General features: G+C 47.7%; 7 protein-coding genes across 7 annotated transcripts; 4 read left to right on the top strand and 3 right to left on the bottom strand.

The window, feature by feature from the left end:
• Window positions 1-18: 18 nt before the first annotated feature.
• ANOM_005509 (protein transporter TIM23) lies at window positions 19-501 on the bottom strand (the record flags this gene model as incomplete). Its single annotated transcript, XM_015550766.1, has 1 exon — window positions 19-501. A coding segment is annotated over one exon (483 nt), but the record flags the coding sequence as incomplete, so codon positions are not given.
• A 430-nt stretch (window positions 502-931) lies between these two features.
• ANOM_005508 (THADA/TRM732 family protein) lies at window positions 932-6,357 on the top strand (the record flags this gene model as incomplete). The annotated part of the gene is made up of 10 exons (XM_015550765.1): window positions 932-1,035; window positions 1,089-2,041; window positions 2,099-3,089; window positions 3,143-3,379; window positions 3,425-3,566; window positions 3,710-4,020; window positions 4,081-4,601; window positions 4,656-4,796; window positions 4,849-5,474; window positions 5,530-6,357. 10 exons carry the CDS (start codon window positions 932-934, stop codon window positions 6,355-6,357), a joined length of 4,854 nt encoding a protein of 1,617 aa, XP_015407350.1.
• A 393-nt stretch (window positions 6,358-6,750) lies between these two features.
• Window positions 6,751-7,542, top strand: ANOM_005507 (uncharacterized protein; the record flags this gene model as incomplete). The annotated part of the gene is made up of 1 exon (XM_015550764.1): window positions 6,751-7,542. One exon carries the CDS (start codon window positions 6,751-6,753, stop codon window positions 7,540-7,542), a length of 792 nt encoding a protein of 263 aa, XP_015407347.1.
• A 1,331-nt stretch (window positions 7,543-8,873) lies between these two features.
• On the top strand, window positions 8,874-9,698 carry ANOM_005506 (uncharacterized protein; the record flags this gene model as incomplete). The annotated part of the gene is made up of 1 exon (XM_015550763.1): window positions 8,874-9,698. One exon carries the CDS (start codon window positions 8,874-8,876, stop codon window positions 9,696-9,698), a length of 825 nt encoding a protein of 274 aa, XP_015407348.1.
• A 326-nt stretch (window positions 9,699-10,024) lies between these two features.
• ANOM_005505 (uncharacterized protein) lies at window positions 10,025-13,823 on the bottom strand (the record flags this gene model as incomplete). The annotated part of the gene is made up of 5 exons (XM_015550762.1): window positions 10,025-10,545; window positions 10,618-10,938; window positions 10,987-12,477; window positions 13,139-13,295; window positions 13,362-13,823. 5 exons carry the CDS (start codon window positions 13,821-13,823, stop codon window positions 10,025-10,027), a joined length of 2,952 nt encoding a protein of 983 aa, XP_015407345.1.
• Window positions 13,824-16,946: 3,123 nt separating this feature from the next.
• On the bottom strand, window positions 16,947-18,326 carry ANOM_005504 (NAD(P)/FAD-dependent oxidoreductase; the record flags this gene model as incomplete). Its single annotated transcript, XM_015550761.1, has 1 exon — window positions 16,947-18,326. The coding sequence occupies one exon, from the start codon at window positions 18,324-18,326 to the stop codon at window positions 16,947-16,949; it is 1,380 nt and encodes a 459-aa protein (XP_015407346.1).
• Window positions 18,327-18,683: 357 nt separating this feature from the next.
• On the top strand, window positions 18,684-19,928 carry ANOM_005503 (MBL fold metallo-hydrolase; the record flags this gene model as incomplete). Its single annotated transcript, XM_015550760.1, has 2 exons — window positions 18,684-19,464; window positions 19,519-19,928. The coding sequence occupies 2 exons, from the start codon at window positions 18,684-18,686 to the stop codon at window positions 19,926-19,928; spliced, it is 1,191 nt and encodes a 396-aa protein (XP_015407343.1).
• Between the last annotated feature and the right edge of the window lie 517 nt (window positions 19,929-20,445).

The raw sequence follows: 20,445 nt of genomic DNA, 5'->3' as shown, positions 1-20,445 counted from the left end.
GGCACCCGCAACAATACTGTTGGCAGAGTCATGCTTTCCTCGCGCATATCCAATTCCCGAGTTAAAGCCGTTATATACCATAGCCACCACACCGGCGGAGTTTCCGAGGAAAGGACCTCTCCTTGTGATAGCGTTCAGGACACCGTTGAGGCGAATTTTGGGAGGTGCTGTCGCAGGCACCTTTCTCATGCCTTCAGCAAGACCCCATGCTCCTCCAGCAGTCAAACCAGCAAGGTACGTTGTTCCGGCTCCATAACACAGATCATCGGACCATCCACGAGATGGCAAAAGTGATCGCGAGCCAGGTGTTTCATCAAGGGCGGAGTCTTCGAGAGTGATATAATCGAGGGTATCCTGGTTCAGGCCAGCCAAGGGGTGGAGTGAGGTAGGATCAGGGATGGCGACCTCCGAAAGGAACGACGTAGCATCTTGCGCGGTGGAAGGGTCGAATTCGGGTCCTTTGGACTGTTTGCGGCCGCTGAGTGAGTCCCAGAAAGACATTTTGGAAAGAAGTACTTTTATTAAAATGAATACAATTAAGAAGGTAATAAAACACGGGAGGAAATGAACAACGGTTGGTATGCCACTCTGGCGCTGCAGGTCTTCGTCGCGAGTATGGAAATTCGAAGGAACCAGAACAAAAACTTCAACCCCGTGACGGGCCGAGTCACGAGTAATCACGGGCAGTTCTCCGGTGTCGGGAAAAGCTTTGGCCGACGCTAACCGCTTTGGGTGGACCCGCCTCGAAAATCCACGAAAAGTGATTCCCCAGCGCGGGGGGCGGGCATCTGGATATCAATTTTTTTTTTTAGAGAAATTTAAAATAAATTCCTTGCCGCCGGATTTTCCATTGCTCGGGGTTTACGGACCCGATAACGCAATGGATCTTCACGCAGGGTCGAGCGCTTCGGGCGACGCCGGATATCAAAAAATGGAGGCGATATCGCAAGATATACAACTCCTCCCGGAAGCAACCCTTAAGGAAATTAGCAAAGGGTTGTTGGTAAACTTTGTTCTGTCATGTGAAGACATCGAGTAAGACTGTACTGTTCATTTGTGCCTACTGTATTCTAACTTATTTAAAAAAGCAAAGTGAACCGAGTATGGCAGAGCTTATTGAAGACGTTTTCGACGGCTTCAACATCTAACACCCATACTGTGGCTTCATGCAATACGCTAAGCGCATTTCTTGACACTGCACTTACTTCAAAATGTGAAGGAACAAGAAAATTGGCTTTCTCCAATGAGACTTGGTCTGCTGTGTTTGAGGTCTACATGGCTCGCTATAAAGATGCAAATCCAAAGGGGATGAGACTAGTCCTGGAGTGCCTGGTCGGCCTCTTTAACAAAAACCCCCAGGAAACCGACAAAGATTTAATCAGATCCAAGATTACTGAGACAACCATCCCTAGCATTATCCTTGGCGAGCCTCGCTCGCGACTTAAGGCGTCTTTCGTCTCTTTGGAGGCTCTACTACGGAAGGGCGCAATAGCTCCCATTGAGTTTATCTCACTGGTAGAGAGCTGGCTTCTGGAGAATCGTGAAAGATGGATCTCACTCCTTCAGGAGGGTTGCAAATCTCTGTCCATAGATATCAATCGCTTCCTCGCAAGTGCTCCAAGCTCCGAGTCGAAACAAATTGTGGCCGAGATCCTTCTTTTGAGATTATTAACCCAAGCCAAAACAGCAGAACTTGCTGCTTCATCAGGGGATTTAATGGCTGTTTTCTTCCAGAAAGTGAAAACCCTCGATACGTCCGGCCCATCCTCTCAAGAGATTCCTCAGAACTTGTCATCAATTTGGGTGACTCCAGTTAGGCACCTTGCGCTGCAGAACCTGGATAATCTAGAGCTTATGTCTAATTACACCCTTCAACCCTTGTTTAAACTTGACCCTACTGGATTCAGAGCATTTTTAGAAAAGCTACACCTGAAGAACTTGCTCGCAGGGGATATGAGTGAGGCGCCATTACCAGAGCTGACCCTTCTCTTTGCATCGCTGCAAATGGCAAAAAAGTTGGCCTGGTCCACGAGGACAGTAAGTGGAGATGCTTTTTAAACCTGTTCGTGTTCATGTTACTTACCTCCATTGCTACTAGACTACATTCCCAAAGCAGGGTCTTCAGCCAAGGACGCCCAGAATGCGCTCGTTCTCAAGAGCGAAATGATTGGCCAGTTTCTATTCCATAGAGAACATAGCATCAGGATAGCAGCACTTTCACTCCTGATAACGGCTCCCGCGACAACAAAGCCGGTTTCTTCGGCCACAATAAGAGCGATATTGAAAGGCTTGCCATCTATGCACTCTGAATCTGCAGACCCATATGCCAGAGGAGAGATACTGAGCTTGATACGCAAACTGATTCCTCGTCTCAAAGGTGGTATTCTGAGTGAACATGAAAACCTGGCTGAGACAAATGTTCCAAATAGCAAAAGGCATCAGCCGAAGTTTGCCCGTGACGATTCTGAGACGCAAGAGTGCCTGAAAGAATACCTGGAGTTATTGAAAGATGACCTGCGATCTACAGCCTCTTACCCGCGCCACATCATGGCATTGAAAACATTGATCCATCTACTTGAATCTGGCCTCGATGCCCGGTACGCTGGTCACATTGCCGCCAAACAAGCGGGAAACGTCACAAAGTGGCGACTTAACATGGATGTATTTGAGCCGAGCCTGCTCAGATTGTTGGTAGACCTTTTACTGGATCCATATGAGGAAGTGCGGGCTACATCCCTCACTTTGCTTAATATGTTTCCTCGAGAGGTCTTACTAAGTGGTTACGTGCAATCTGGGTGCAGCAGGAAGCATGAGAAGCCGCAGCTCGTGGAGGCCTTGAATAGAGCAGAACAACTAGCAAGTAATACTAGTAGAGCTGACCATGCCGATACTGTCGCTCGCCTGTATCACATATTCTTTACAGCAGCAGACGATGATAACTCGAAAGTGGCGGATAGCTGGTGGGAAACAAAACAAGGAGTTGTCGATAATCTCCTGAAGAAACTGGAAGAAAAACTATCCCTTGCAGGTGGTCTCTTCAACTCTTCTATGCGTGATGCACCCTTACACGGTTACGTCTCTGCTCTTAGGTACTTCTGCATAATGTGTATATTCAATGCGTTGAAGCTGACCTTTGCTTTAGATATATTGTGTTAACTCCTGATTTCCATGTCTTGATCTCGAACGCACAGACAGGGTACAAGGCCTGGCGAGCCGTACACTCAAGGATAGTGGCTGTTTGTGACAAGATTTGGATTGAAGTGAAACCCATACTCTGTATTGATTCTCCGGAAGGCCACACCGATGAGCCCATTGACGATCTAACCGTCGGCCCTAAGGATATCCTTTCTTATTCTTGGCGTGCACTTCGGGAGTCGAGGTAATTTCTGCTCTCTGAATTCATCTTCTCCGCTGACAATGCCAGTCTCCTGCTTTACGCAACACTCGCCAATAGGACGTACGGCCCGAAAGGAGAATCAGGCTTGACGAAGGGTGACTTTGAGACAATAGGAGTCGCAAGCTTCACACAGCTGGCCGAGCTTCGCCATAGGGGTGCATTCTCGACTGTGTCTCAAACCTTTGCCACCTGTTGTTTGCGTTGTGGACAGTCGAGCGACCCTGAGATCGCAAGCCTACCTCATAGATGGTATCAGGCAAGTATTTCAGACGGCAGAGTTCAGATGAGTAAAATGCTTATGTGTTGATATAGGAAGCTAGAAAGATTATCTTCGAGACCGCATCAAAGCTAACGCGTCGTTCCGCTGGGCTTCCTGCACTGGCCACTGGAATTCTTTCATCTAACCCTGGAGGGCAGCTCTTCCAAGATGTCATCAAGGAGCTCATCGAGATATCTCACCTTCCAGTACAACAAGATGATGATAACCAGGAGATGGAGCTACCTCAAGTCCATGCTCTGAACTGCCTGAAGGAAATTTTCACCAATAACAAGGTTGGCGCTCATACAGAGCCGTTTATCATGCCCGCTTTGAATCTGTCGGCTGAGCAGCTGGGGTCGCCAGTGTGAGTGATACAGCTCATTTTGACTAAGTTATGAGCATTAAGAGGCTAATTTCTGCTCAGTTGGAACCTGAGAAACTCTGGATTGATGCTCTTCCGAGCTTTACTCACGCGCATGTGTCGCAGGGGTAGCGGTCTAGGGTTTGGCGGTAGCTCCGGATCGGAACCCGGCGGTAGAATTTCTTTCCAGAAATATCCGGGTCTTATTCAGCTGCTCTCTGACCTTCTGTCGTCGTCGGATGCGAGAAATAACGCGGAAAAGGGTGACCATGCGATGGTCACTGAGCGAGTCTTCCCGGCTTTGGAACTCATTGCGGAGAAAGTCCCGAACGCTTTTGATACAGATGACGTGATGCTTCTAGGACTGGTCCGGGAACAGCTCAAGAGTCCAGTGTGGGGCATCAGAGAACACGCGGCTCGTGTTTATGCATCCTTGCTGAATCGCCCTGACATTCTGAAAGATATCCAAACACTGCTTGATGTTGATCGGGATTCGAAGTCACAGGACTATCTTCATGGAAAGGCACTGTCTATCAAGTATGCTCTGCGCAGATTCGGATCTGCGTCGATCTCGTTCTGGAATGGTAAGTAATACTTGCGTAGCATCTAGAGAATCATATCGGCTGACGTGGTCACAGAGCATATCCACGAAGTATCTGCGGCCCTGCGACAGATCTTTGCCACATTGTTCCCAGTTGCCGAATCTCCATTCGTTGCGAACACTTTGCTGGAGATCCTTGGCGAATCGGTGGAGAAGAGCTTTGAGTTAGGAACGGAAGGTAAATTGAGCCCTCCTCAAAAACTTGCATCTGTGGCTAAACAAAGGTATAGAAAAACTGTTGATGACTATTTGCTACACATACGACTCGTACGGATTTCAAGATATCCTGGAGTACCTCTTTGATACGTCGAGTCCTAATTACAATTCATTGAGCACAACTCGTGCTTCTTCTATGCTCCGGAGATCTCTTTCGTGGGTTGGAGCACTGCAAATGTTTGTGACCGGTGAATTGGATGAGCTGGCGCCATTCATCAAGACCATTTCGACGTTCGATCCCAATGCTGGTGTATGGCTGCTCCAGCAGATACAGGATGTAATCGGAGGAAAGGAAAAATACCGAAAGACCTTGCTGCAACTGTACCCTTCAATCATCCTGGGTGACTACTCCGAAGATGTGAAGGGTTCAGCTATCTCATCCCTAGCATCCATCCTGGAAGATCTACTTGACTTCCATCATGATAAATTCAAGGACGTGCACTTGCCATGGGAGGATTTAGACCAACATATTAACTCCAAACCGAATGGTGAAGTGTGGAGCAGGGACCGATCAGACGCCGAGATACGTCTCCAAGGATGTCTTCTCGCAGCCAAGGCTATTTCCAACCAAGGTCAGATTTCCGAGACGGACATTCGCAGATGGGCCACGAAGCTCCGATTCGCGATGGAAGAAGAAACGGTAAGTGATGTTTCCCATCCCTATCTCGCTCAAGCTAGATTCTAACCAACGCCAGGAATTTACCACTCGAGATGCCGCAGTGACCTCACTAACAGCATTTGCACGCGTACTGCGGAGCAAAGGCAAAGCTCCACTTGTGGACAAGGTGTACTTGGAGATCTACCTTATCCTATATGATATGCTGAGCGACGACGACGAGGAGCTGCGTGATATGGCCGCCGGAACTGCCTCCTGGGTCCTGTCATACTCCTCCGTGGCCCCCTCTAAGACAGTTGCCTTGTCTCCCTTGAACGCTGGCCAGCTCCTTGCCGACTTCATGGTCGATAACTACCCCGAGTCTCAACTCTTGTCCACTAAAGCAATCCACTATATCACCGGAGAAGAGCCGAAGCTCAGCGGCTCTGTCGAACGCACAAAGCTTGCCACGGTAGAGGCACAGCTTGCCGAGCTGAGAAAGGAGAGCACAACCTTGTTCGAAGAAGAGAGACAAAACTTGTTCATCGAGGAAATCCGTGAAGTCGATATCTGGTCCTGTAGACTTCTCGGGCTGAGAGAAGCTGCTTTCAGCGAGCGTCTAGTTAAAGAAACCTCGAAATGGGTCTCTGACGGCCTCTCATACGTCGCAGATATTATGACAACCGAGTCCGAAAAGGACGGACTGGTCGGCTGGGCCTCAAAGCCAGAAACGTTCACCCTGGGCGTGAGACTGATTAGCCTCGCAACCGTGCTAGTGTCAGAGGAGTTTGCAGCTTCTGGATACCTCTATGAAGACCGGACTGCTCTCAAGGAGAAGCTGCAGAGGTTACTTGGCAATGGGGAAACAGCATTGCTGCATGATAACTGGATTGCGAGAATACAGAGTGCATTGGGTATTGAGGGTTAGGATAGATAAAAGTTAGACATGTTTAATACCACTTGTTTGTTCCTTTTACCTACGTGATCTCATCTACTTTGTAGAGACTGATGCAGAATATAACCATTTGCACGTCCATTCACTGGAAGAAGGTCGCCGAGCACAACCAGCTCTGTGATTTTCACAACAGTCGTGCTTCCAAGTCTGGCATGCCACACCCTTAACAGTCTCACCCCAACCAAGCATCCATCCTCATCTCTTCACGAGGAACAAGCACCCTGACGCCAGGAGAATCACATAGCAAGTAAGTGCAATCCGAATCCCCCCCCTTCCACACCAAAGCAACCAACCAGATAAACCAACAAACCAGCCCCAACAGAGAAACCCAAAAAACGGACCTCAAAGAAAATGAACAACAACATCATGATAGCCATAATAATACTAGTCCTGCTCGGGATAACGGGGATCGTATACCTGTACTCGATCCGGTGGCGGTCCCAAGCAAGAGCGCAGCTATTCATTGCGCGAGCCAAATCGCGGAAGAGACTGATATCGGAATCACAATCCCACCCTCAGGGCCAAGCTACCACCCCGATTCAAGTCACTGTTGTACGTGGTCGTTCGCGTGCTCCTTCACGGCGTCCTTCGCCGCGGCAGTCTGCGCCGCAACTTCCGGCCCCTCCTCCACGCGCGACATCGACGACGTCCAGGAAGGGACAGAGGGGGAGGAGTAGACCGAATGAGCGCCAGGATAATCGGCAGGAGTCTGGACTGGGGGCACCGAGAGATCAGTCCCGGATGTCGAAGAAAAGCAAGAAACAAAAGGGGCAACAACAAACAGGGCAGACTGCGGGTGATGGTAATGCGACGTGCTCTGGAGGTGCAGGCCAGCCGGCGCAGCAAGGGTGCTCTAATCAGGCTGCAGACAATGAGTGGGGTGTAGGTCTGGCCCAGCAGGATGATACACAATACACGGGGCGGCAGGATGAACTGTCGCAGCCTGGGCCTAATAATAGTGAGTGGGAGGCTGGCAATGAGGCTGTTGTGGGGAGTTCTGGAGGGCCTACATCTCCTGATGCCGAGTGGACTAACACGGGGGATAGTGGAGGACAGCAGGAGGCGTCACAGGGTGCATGGCATGCTAATGATGCGATGGAACAGAGGAGTGGGCAGCAGCAAACGGGTATGGGGGGTCAAGGGGAGCCCAGCTGGTGATTGACTGCTGAAGCTGTGTTGTTTGTACCGTTCGCTGCCGAGGTAGTGTACGTTCAAGGGGGATAGAGTGGTTTTGATTGTCCAATGATGGAAAGAGCACTGAGAGGGAATTTTCCAAACATGGCGAATGAATACTGTACGATCTCTAAGATAAAGGGGGTATGGCAGCTATGAAGACCTTGAGACTGCTAAGCATTATTCGCACAGGTTACTATCGTAACTTGGCCCAGACTGTCCTCGAAAGGCCGTTCCGAAGTCGACGTCCAGGAGGCCTTTAGATAAGAGCTGCAATTCTAGATAAACAAGTCCACATTAAAGACCAGGATGCGCATTGGTCCCGTAAAAAGTATAGATTTACCAGGCAAATGCACGATGATACCAACTTCATTCTATTGTGACTAGCTTCGAAGTATCGCTCAGATAGATCAGATAGACCACTTTCCATATTCTTACCGTTCGGACCTATCTTCCGACACAGGATCCTGGAGACATTGCAGAGAATATCAATGACCCGTGAGATTGCGAGAACAAGATATGAAGTCACTGTCCAGTGTTCTATCCTATGTGATATACTAAGGTGAGTTGTGGCCTCGACTGATACACGAAGTATACTGTTTCGGAAAGGCAAAACTGCGCTCTCATGCATCCTCTGTCTTGAAAATATGGAGGTTTCTCGATCAAGGTTCCGCACAAAGCGATCGTCTTCGAACCCAAATAGTAGGGTTGTATAAACAGCTCTGGGGAGTGATTTGGATTTAAACGAAGATGACCGCTGCACATAGTAACAGAATGAAGCCAGGACTCAGCTTCCACCAGCTGTATACATCTTCGCAGATCCCCAATTTAATCTATGTAATAATATGAATCATCTGAATAATAACAGTGCCACCCTGCTGTGATAATGAGAAATGTACCTGCAGAAGACCCGGGAAGGGGAAAAAACCAACTTCAGGCATGAATGACAGGTGGGAAGGCTTTTAGTCACACCTTTTCTTAATTTCTCTTCATGGTGAACAAGGATGAAGGGCCATAATAATGTTCCACTTGTCGCCATCTTCCATCATTCAACAAAAATCCGATCTGTGGTGCGGCCGCAAATGGAATTAAGCTCCTTATCTCCGCCTACTTGCGGCCGCATTTATATTACCATGCGGCGGCCGCCTGGGCCGCCCGCTAGGTACTCCATGGCCACACTGGCAAGATGAGAGTCTATAAATATGTTCGTACTGCTGCATATTGGCGGGGTATTCTGATCTATCAGAATCTCCTTTGTGCCTCACTACCTCAATTGCTTCGTATCCCAGAAGCTCATTATTATCATCTGACATACAATGACGAGAGTTTGGTTCATCACTGGATGCTCTCGTGGCCTCGGCCTAGCAATAGCTGAAGCTGCGCTCACTGCTGGGGATTATGTTATTGCTACTGCCCGAAAGCCAGAGCAGCTCGCAGGCCTGACGGGAAAATATGGCAGCAATAGGGTCTTCACCATAGCCCTAGATGTCAGCGACAACGACCAGGTGATCGAAGTCGTAAAGGCTGGACACGAAATATTTGGCCGAATCGACATCGTTGTCAATAATGCGGGGTATGCCAATTCTGTCGCTGTCGAGGATATCGATATCGATGACTTCCGAGCCCAAGTAGATGTGAATCTCTTCGGAGTTGTCTACGTTTCGAAGGCGGTCCTACCCATCCTTCGCCAGCAAAAGTCTGGCCACATATTTCAAATTTCCTCGGTTGGTGGACGACTCGGTGTGCCGGGCCTCTCGGCATATCAATGTGCAAAATGGGCAGTCGGAGGTTTCTCGACGGTGCTCGCGCGAGAAGTTGCACCGTTCGGCATCAATGTCACCGTATTGGAGCCTGGCGGCATGAGGACTGACTGGGCTGGCTCATCAATGCAAACTCCCCCAGTGAGCAAGCCATACGAGAGTACCGTGGGCTACGTGGCCGACCTGCACCGGAAGAACTTAGGGAATGAACCATCCATACCAAGCAAGGTTGCAAACATCGTTCTTAGGTTGTCGAAGGAAGAGGAGCCTCCTTTGCGACTTTTGATCGGCCCTGATGCGGTGGAACATGCCGAAAAGGCGGCAGAGGCTCTCGCAGCATCAGACGCAAAGTGGCGTGCATTGAGTGTTTCCTCAACCTAGCACAGCCTCATCGAGTTGCTTTCCTGTTAGCCCTTTGTTGCTTGGTTTAAAGAACTGCAGAACCGACTTCCTCTATCAGAAAAACATTGTGATAGTAGACAAACTAGTCGTTTCGGTGTAGAAAGGATGACTGAAAACGATAAGGAACATTTGCTGCCCTTTGAATTTCGACCACAAAGACCGTTGGGTTGAATGCAGTTAACTAGACGATGTGATAATAATTACTCGGCGAATTGAGCCTTAATGAAGGCACTCTTGAGAGCATCAACTGTTTTGGTTAAGTCATGACTAATCTGCTATAGTCTGTTGTTAAGTTTAAACAGCGATTAAGTCTCGAAATCAGAAGACCAACACTCTGATATAATATCCCCATAACTTTGCATTAGACTTCGTATTGCCACACCTGAGGCCTGTGATCCACCAATCGTAGCATCAAGTGAGACAAGACCTTTCAGTATGGTGTCGATATGTTGTTTCCAGGTGGAGTCAGCATGGTGGTTTAGGGACCTGTCATCCAGTGCGCCCACACCGTAAGGCGGATATAACTTCACATTGAGTATGTTCTCAATAGCTTTTTGAAAGGTAGCCGCTACTAGGGTAGGGGTGATATGGTACGAGAGTACCGAAGCCTCGCCACTAACGCCGTTCTGGAGGTTGAATATCTCCTCAAAAGGCAGTGAGAGCACGCACTCTACTATCTGTGTCACTGATAAAGCCGCCTCCTCGTTGTATGATTGTAGTTTCGAAAAGACACTGTGACTGCAAGGTGGGTTTATTCCCATCATAGGAAGGTTCAGACTCTCCGTGAGAACAAACACCCCAAGGTTCCAGAACATCAAAATAGAGACTGTTTGATACTGTTAGAATAGCGGTTAAATTGAACATATGAAAGAAAATCATGATCATATGCGTGACACACCAGAAGACAATCTTGAGCGCATAGAAAGATGTTCAAGATTTCCTATACAGAAGCCCAGGAAAGAGCCAAACACTTCCCTGAATTTACCAACTGCCGTGATCGTTGAGGTAATGTCCACAGACAGATTTGGACATAGTTCAATGTCATTTTTGGCCGGGCTACAAAGCGAGCCTTTTATTGCAACTATTCGTTTCCAGACACGGAAAGCCTCCGCAACTGCTGTACGACATATATCCGGAACACTGTTATCGAAGTCTTGATTGAAGCTCTGATGAAATGCACAAGGCGATATTGGTTCATATCTGAAAGAAGTCTCTTGACCTAGGAGATACTTAGCAATCTTTAGGGTTCAAGATACTGCCAAATTACCTTTGTCATTACTTGAAGCATCGGAAAGCTTGCATATGTGATTTGCTGTGAGTGCTGCGCCTATATCACGGACGTGAGCACACCATCGGACGACGCTCAGACTAGCCTCCATAATAGCGCCATATGTAGACTGTTGTCCCAGGTTCATGTAGTAGTGCTCAACAAGCCCAGTCAAGCAATTCAGCTTCTGCAACCCCGCTTCAAGAAATTCATGAGCTACGGGTGTCTCACCGCTCGCCTTCGCTGGAATAGAGATACCATCGAACATTAACATGGCATATATAACTCTGAAGGATCGAACAGAAAGTGCACTATTAATAAGTGATCGCGCCTGAAACCAACTATCATAAAAAGCGTCGATCGGTAAATCGCGTGGCACGTCTCTGCCAACCGTATTGTTATAGTTGGTTGTCAATTGAGCCCCGATGGAAGAGTCGTTAGGAGATAGCCACTGAAGTGAGAATGTTCTGAGTACCGCTTTCAAAACAGCGTCTGACTTTCTGCGAGCAGGAACAGTAAGTCTGTTGCCATAGAGATCGCTGAAATGATCAAGGAACCGAACGGCTCCCATTATTGTCATCTTGTGGCTAGTACTCTGCGTTGTAGTTCCTAGTTGTCGAGGTGAGGGACCGGGAGTGATCAGAGGCACGTCCGATTGAGACATGGAAGTGAGGGTCTTGGTTAGATCTTCTTTTGAGACAGGGTCTGCCTGCAGAGGCTTTTGATCCTGCAGGCTTCCACCATCGCCATCTCCTAATTGATAGTGACATGCAGGTTTGTATAGATTGCATTCATAGCCTATGAACCTGGACGCACAACCTGTAACGATGGTATCATGGATACGGGCCAGACACCCATCAAGAATTGTTGCGTTCAATTTAGAATTAAGAAGATAGACAGGACTGCTAGGCGAGCTTCCAATACTAAGCTGAGGATTAAGCGGAAAAGGACGTTGTATTGTGTCCGAGTGATGTGTAACAAGAGAGGTGACAATCTCATCATGATGTCGTGCTGGCCTTGCGGTATCCGTAAGTACGTTGGGGAAATCCGTGCTGTATAGAAAAGGTGTGGGATTGTTATCCACAGCATGATCAAGGTCAATGGTAAGCCAAGACGTCAAAATATCCTGGTTTGCTACAGGGGACACTTGTAATTCACTTTCATGGGATGCATCAACCGCATTTTCCAAGGTGCTAGTTGACCCGTCGCAGTCTCCAGACAAATTAGTTGTTGTTGCATGTCGCCTTCGACTCCTTCGCCTTGCCACGCGTGAGTGAGATATGGCAAACTCAAAAGTACAAGCTGACCCTGTGCGTTTGCAGTTAGTGCAAACTGAATGAAGCTCTCCATCTTTGCCAGGTAGCAAGCAGCAACGTCGTTTCGATCGTCGGCATGCGTCGCAACTTGAATACTGGCGCCGCGAGGGTGCCATGGAAGGGGTCATCTGCGTCGATGATATAGACTTGGTAATATTTGTCTGCTTATCTATTGCTAAGGGAGGGTGGATGGTGATATTGAAGTAGCGGGATGTTGTATAAAAGAAAGTTTAGATATAATTTCCTTCGGAACAAATCGGGCATCTGGCCGATCCAGTCAGGTGACATTCCCCTATCACCGTCTTTACATCAATATACTATAAACCAATCGATCTCCATAGTCTTGTAAATTTCTCAGAAAGTCTAGGAGGTGAGTGGTACGAAAGTCTGTCCAGTTTGATACTCACTTGAAAATCCAGCTAGTCCACCCACTAGGCCAACAGATATATTGCAACGCAATGTACCAACCACTACAATATTTATTACCCAAACCGTCACCCGCCTTTAACCCTGTCGCTCTGTTGTCTTTAACATAACAGTCTTCTACGGTCCGTGTGGATGCACTTCTATAATCTAGAATCGATTACTGAGTAAAAGGCGGCCCTGAGCTAGTCCTATTTCAGAAAGAAAAGGCGGAAAGTTTCTATACAAGAACCGTTCATAACTTCTCTCCAGCGGCCCGACGAATACAGTCCACGATAAAAGTCGGATTGCTTAAAAACGGCGAGTGTCCCTCTTGACATCTTTCCACGTGGAAAACACCATCGCCCTGTGCAATCATTCTCTCTTGATACGACACCGGCAGCGCTTGTCATTCTCGCAGACGATGTACGTACTTGGAATCTCACGGTAGGCCGTGTAAGTCACAGGCACAGTTAGAGGGCCCGTTGGGAATGAGCCCAGGAGATCCACTGCCTCATCCACATCCTTGGGATCGCAGCGATTATAAAAGACATCTCGAATGACCTCCTTGTCTAGAAGCATAGCTCCATCCTAACAAGATAACACCAGTGATCAGCAGATCCATTCAAAGCAAGTGAAGCAAACCATCCATCATACCTCTGTGAAACGCATGCCTCCGTATTTTGCCTGTAACTCCTGGCGTTGCCGCTCCAGCTCCTCCTCCTCGGGTGTCTGGGGCTGGATCTGACCGACATGAGTCTGGCCCTCAGGCAACGCCATGGCACACATGTAGATCAGTCGCACAACGCCGCCCTTTAACCCTTGTTCCTCGCGCGCTTTCTTGCCCAACCCTTTCACGGCCTCGGACATGGCAACGCCACCAAACGAGTGAGCGATCACAATGACATCATTGCCACTATCAAGGCTCTTCATGATAACCTCACGGACAGCTTGGGCATCTTGATCCCAACTGGCATGAGGAGGGCTTGAATTAACAGACGGTAATGTGACACCGACAGCTTCGTAGTTGAACTTTGCCAGTCCATCGATGAGGTACTTGTAATGTTTTGGGCAATGCCACGAGCCAGGCACGATTATGATAGTAGGGGTGTTGGGCATTTTGATATCTTTAAAGAAAAGGAAGATATGATTTGTGATTGCTGGGTGTGTAGAAATATGAGAAGCTGGGTGACTCGAAGGGGCGACGAGAGGGGATAAATAGTTTCGAGGGGATGGCATCGGATCCGCAACAAAATGTAATGTCACAGCGGAGCGACGATGAACATCGGAACCGATAGCCACTTGCACCTTTGAAGCTTGGCATTTTGGCCTCAAACCACCCTGCAGAAGGAGCGATAATACATATGAACAGAAGGAAATAATTATACGAGAATACATCGAAACATTGAGTCGTGGTTGCTACTCGTTTAGTTAAACTGCCTTGTGCAGTGCACGGTGTTGCTCTTTCTCCACCCGACCCACCCGGGACATCGGAGTGCTCTATTTAATCTATGCTACATAGACAATTATGCTCCGAACGATCAATATTCTATTGTACGTTATTTTTCCTAAGAAAGAACTATACATATTTCACTACTGTAGAATAGTATAGGTGATTACTATGCGTATTACCGCAAGTAAGCACTAGTAGCATAAGATAATGTAGAATTTTATGAATCATGCTTGAGCGAACCAATAGTGATGATATGTCTTTGCATCCTATATAGAATAGGTATAAAGCCGCCCGAAAGAATCACTAATAATACCAACGTTGGCCTGAAACCAGTGAATCTCAGTTATTCATTGAGACCATAGATATCGAGACCCATAAGCGATTCTTGATATGTCGGTATGCTGCACCGTGTTTAGCATGGAAGTATTAAGGCACTATACCACGATAATAAAGCAGCTGTGCTTCTTATTGTTTCACTTCAGGACATCTGAGACACTGTCCTTATGAGTCTGAAGTCCAAAGGCCCTTAACTTCTTTGTATATCCTTTTATATAAAGCCTCCCGGCCGTCCCACTAGATCAGACTTCAGGCAGCATACTCTACTGTTGCTACCTTTAATGAAACCATGGAAAAGCCCGAGTTCCTCATGAAGAAGTGAGTATTCATTCCAACATTTCTTATTGTGAAAACAACAACGCCTTGCATCATCCTTCCTAGTGGCTCAAACAAAACAGGGAGACCCTTGGTTATTAAACAGCGTAGGACATTCTGAAGAAATGATATTACTGACGCACCAAAATCTATAGGATGCGATGCATATTAGCTCGATGTAGATTGAGCAGCTCAAGGAAGACAGAATACAACAACGATATCAAGAAAGAATTTGCCAGCCTAGAGCATTTCTGGGAGAGCTTCCGCTACGATAATGTAGTGCCTGGGGAGTCGGTGTCCATTCACAGTGAGATTATATTGATGGCAGATAAAGCGTTTGGACGAGGAAGATGGACATTTTGGGGCTCCCATGAAATTCTGAGAAGCAGTCGCCGCTTCAGGGAAGAGGGAGAGGAAGTTGAAGAATGGAAGTTCGATGTCAGGTGTCGAATGACTGTGGAACAAAACGGAAGGAGGGTGGATGGGTTCGCGGAAAATAAATCCCGGAAGGTAGTCTCAGCAAGAGCGGATTCCAGACAACTGTGTAGGCAGTCTGCTTTTCGGAAAGTTGATAATGAGGCGTTGTTAAATGCTCTTCAGAAGCTTGGTAAAGTTTATCCTACAGTATCACAAGCTTTGGAAGGCCATAATTTACGTGATTAGATGAACCCGGGACCTTGGCCACTGTGCCCGGATTTCTGTTATTGACAATCCTGATGTTATGGCAATGTATGGCGATGGTGTTGTTTAAAGACAGCTGATTTTGTATCATGTGTTTCTTGTATCGAGAACATTGTCATTTATGACAAATCTGCTGATGACTTAGAAGAAATATGTCATAGTCTGAATATACAAAGTACGTTGCCATGAGCATGGTAAGTAGGGCAAATACAGTGTCTTCTCACTAACTCTCTCCTCAACTATGGCCTTCCAGCGGGTGACGTCAGTAGTAGCATGGTTTGAGACAGTAAATAATGATGCTTTGCTATCAAAAATAGCAGATGAACAGTGGAAAAATTGGTTACATAGCTTCACTGGAGACCATTATATAATGTACGTAGGATGCAGTCGGCCAAGGACTCCTTGTGAAGGTGGAAATTGTGATATTACACTTGAACACACGTGAAGGGTGTATGTGGTCCCCATACCCAAAACTATACACTAGACAGGAAGACAGCCTATACTTCCAGTTGGAGCTAGATTATACTATTTCAATACTGATCTAAGTAATTGTAATAGAGTGACCTCAATAAACCCCATATAGATGTATAAATGCCGTTATTAAGTTCTTATACTAATCCAACCTTGGTCAGCCCTACAGCCTTAGTCCCCTCGAAGTCTACCCACCACAGTCTGGAAGTGGTTATTAGCCTGTTGACTAGTATTAGCCCTACATGATTAATTTACTTAGAACCTAAAGAATTTAAACTTAATTAACTGAACAGGCGGTACAACAACCTCACGCAGCTCGGGCAGTCTAAACACATACAACCGCATTCTAGACCACATCCACTTCACATCCCCTATATATCCCGAGCCATTATGGCATATCCTAGGCCTCGTTTCAATCGGCGATTGATGATGGCGTTGTTCATGAGCATCCATGTGAAGGTGACAATGACATAATAGGATGTCATTGTGAATGATCCCTTTCGGCCGATTGAATAGGAACTTTCTCTCGGACGATAAGATCATTTGTCGCCCGAGGCGAAAGTATGGTCGAATTACTGTCAGCTAAAATCACAGAATAAATGCTAGGGTGTACGAAAAAAGATATCTTAAAGAAATAAACAGTATGTAGGTCTCTTAAGCTATCACTCTCCGTTCCCCGCAAAAGTGCGCGGGGAATGTGAGGGTTCGGGGGAGAAAACGAAGCGACTTTAATGTGGTTCGGGAAGCCGTTCATGGTTCTCGGCCGTAGTGGACCCGCCGAGGAACAGGTCCGATCTCGGCTACCAAATGACGTGATTTGAAGTTGACAGAAAAATCAAACATCAAAGGGGGGAGGAAAAAAGTAAACAAAAAAGGGGTTCATTGTTGAAGACTACAGGAGTAATGTACCATTTCGTAGGATACAATATACATGCGTTGTAAATCGTAATCGTCGCTAATTTTGAAGCTTGCATTATTTGGTTATCTCAAGACAAGAAGTATAGTACACACGAGCTCCAGGCTCTTCTATTTAAGCCAACCCTTGGGACCGCCCCATTTGCCCTTGACCATGGCTGGTAATACACCCAAGGGAAGAAGTCTTTCTTCAGATGATAAAATGCACGGCGTGGAGTGGCTTGGTCGAGACCGAACTTCGCAAACGTCTCCTTGGGCTGTCCGCCGTACTTGAATTCAGCCAAAAGGACCTTGCCGTACTCAGTCAACAGAGGGCATGACGTATAACCGTCATAGGCTTCCTGGGGCTCCTTGCCCTCCATCGTGGAAAGCAAACCACGAACAAGGATGGGCGCTTGGGAAGTAATTGCCGCCGCCGTCTTGGCTGTGGGAAGACTGGCGCCATCACCAGCACCCCAGACGTTAGAGAATTTCTTGTGACGCATGGTGCCCTCATCGACATCAACAAAGCCAGCCTCGTTCGCCAGAGGGCTGTTCTTAACAAATGCATGGGGCCCCATTTTGGGTACAACGTGCAACAGATCGAACTGCTTCTTGACCTTCTCCTGTCCATCGAGACGAGCAAAAGTGGCTGTGTTGCCTTCGATAGCGACGAGGTCATGCTGGAAGAGTCCCTCGACACCCCTCTCCTTCCGCAGAGCCTCGAGTGTAGCACTGTACTTAGGCACACCAAACATGGCCGGGAGAGCAGTAGCAAAGCTGATATTGATAGCGGAACTAGAAGGATTGCTAGGGTCGTACAGGCCGGCTCTCTTCCAATGGTCCAATGCAAGCCACATGACCTTTTGCGGCGCGCCTGCACATTTCACCACGCCAGCAGGTTGTGTGAAAAGAGCAACACCTTTCTGTAGTTTTTGGACGGTGCGGAAGACTTTATCGCAAGTATCATAGCCATAGATAGTAGAGACGAGAGAGTCTGGGGACTCCAGAGCCTCGGGGAGACCCTCGATGCTGCCATAGTTAATGTTAATGCCGGGCACCACAACCAGCTGTTCATAGTTGACCTTGTCGCCATTGCTGAGAGTGACAAGGTTCTCCTCAGGGGAAAACGTGGACACGCCGTCGTTGTAGAATTTGAGCTTAGGATCAATCAGACTGTTCATTGGTCTGCGCAGCTCCTCCTTGGTTTTAAGACCACCGCCAACCAAAGTCCATCCGGGCTGATAATGATGCCACGCTGCCGGGTCGACAACAGCAATATCATCTTGAGTAAATTTGCCAGATTGAAGAAGCTGATGGCTGATGGACAGACCAGCAGCACCACCACCAACTACCACAACCTTGTGGTTTTGAGAAACAGAGCTCACTGGTGAAGCTGTTGCGAAGTTCCGTGCAGCTGGAACTTTTTGAGCAGCAGCGCAAGCTGCCGACGCTACTCGAGTGCGGAACATGTCTAGAAGATGAATGGGGAGCGATGAAAAGTGATAATTAGTTTTTAGAGAAAATCAAAGGAGAAAAGGCTAGATCACTTTATAAAAGAGTGACCTTCGGTGGTGAATTGGAGTAACACCGAGGAGCGATGGATAAGATTATCCAAGAAAGGTGGGACAAGTTTGATCGCCGACTGCTCTTTATGTACCTGACAGCACGTGGACCGGTCGGCGAAGAATCGGACGGTCGCAGCGCTTGCCACCTCCCGGATTGGGTGGACCCCGGGAACCCTAACGCGGGCAACCTTAAGTATCGTAACATCCCTTCTCTGTACATATGTCATACTTTCTGTTTATCCATTATAATATAGCATCAATATGAGCTCCTTTAAAACTTCCCAGGCTGCTTTGGCCTCAATTGGGCCAATGGCCAACTCGATCCGAGTCACAACTCTTGGGAGGCCGCTTCGTTCTCTTCGCCAACATGCCGAGAACAGGGCCGCCTATACCACGAAAACCCACTATTCACCCATCAGTGTTGGTTCGCAAAGAGCTTCAATGCTAAGCAAGTTGGATGATAGACGCACCTTGTCATCTAAAAATACACGGTCTATACGTTCCGTTATCCCACAAGCCGTGGCCAAAGGCCGAGCTTCGTACAGCACGGAAGCCACTGCGGCCGGAGAGCCTACCGTTCATGCCGTGTTTGAGACGAAGACAGGTACATGGCAATATGTGGTGGCTGACCCATCCTCTTTGGCTGCTGTCATAATCGATCCAGTGCTGGATTATGATCCAGCTAACCAAGCCGTTACCACTTCTGCCGCCGACTCACTGCTCTCACTGGTCAAGGAAAACGGTTACAAGGTCGACAGAATCTTGGAAACTCATGCCCATGCAGACCATCTCACTGCAGCGTCTTATCTCCAAGATCGCCTTACGCGGGAGCATGGGCACAAGCCGTCGATCGGCATTGGCAAACGTATCGGACAGGTGCAGAAATTATTCGGTCAGAGATATGCAGTTCCACCAGATGAATACAAAGTTGTTTTTGACACATTGTTTGACGACGATGAGACGTTCGAGATTGGAAATTTGGTAGCCACAGCCATGCACCTGCCTGGGCACACTCCAGATCATTTAGGTTACAAAGTTGGAGGTAAGGGTCTCACCAGAATTCTTTTCGAGTTGTCGATATACTGACAACGTTCAGATAATGTATTTTGCGGGGATTCTTTGTTCCACGCGGATATCGGTACTGCGCGTTGTGATTTCCCTGGCGGAAGTGCAAAAAGCCTCTTCAACTCCGGACGGAAACTCCTTAGCCTGCCGGACCATGTAAAAATCTGGACAGGCCACGATTATCCACCTGAGGATCGTACAGCCCCAATGCCTTGGATGAGCGTGCGGGATCATAAGAGCCAGAACAAGCACTTGAGAGACGGCATCACTGAGGAGGAGTTTGTGTCCCTGCGGCAAGAACGCGACGCAAAGTTGGCAGAGCCAAGATTGCTCCACCAATCACTCCAAATAAATATTCGGGCGGGACAACTTCCAAAGCCAACCGAAGCTGGGCATCGGATGCTTCACGTTCCGCTAAAGCTTAAAGATGTTAAGTGGTAAACGTCACTGGTATTTGTGATGGATTCGAGGTACGGTAGGAAGATATGAATGTTGTAATCAGGATATGGGAGCTAAGGCGTTAAATCGGAAACATATGAGGTTGCCGTTTCTATATCATAATGCGAGTTCTCTATTTTATTCGGCAATGCACTAGGCAATCCAGAGTAATTGAGCTTCTGTTTTTGTAGGTTCTAATGTACAAGCCACTGTTAGGGGCTGGCAAAAGCAATTGATTAGTTGGTTTCAATCGATACAGATCACCGAGGAGTGCACGAGGCGGCGGACATTCATAGTGCCGTCCAGGTGAAATGTAAACCGAGAAAACTTCACGCCTACCATGCCGCCAATACCTTGAATGATGGCCCCGGGAAGTGAAAATATATCTACCTTGAATTTGTAGCGTTGAGTCTTCTCTCGCCTATCCGCAAACTTGGTTGACTTCATGACGGGTAGTTCGCGATCGATGATCTTGACGCTCCGAAGAACAGCACAGTTCTACCGGTGATCTTGTGTAGAA

This window comes from Aspergillus nomiae (genome assembly GCF_001204775.2).
Source record: "Aspergillus nomiae NRRL 13137 chromosome Unknown contig00116, whole genome shotgun sequence".
In the NCBI taxonomy this organism is placed as follows: Eukaryota; Fungi; Ascomycota; class Eurotiomycetes; order Eurotiales; family Aspergillaceae; genus Aspergillus; species Aspergillus nomiae.
The sequence above is the reverse complement of the archived record's forward strand: the minus strand, read 5'-3'. Positions and strand labels throughout refer to the sequence as shown.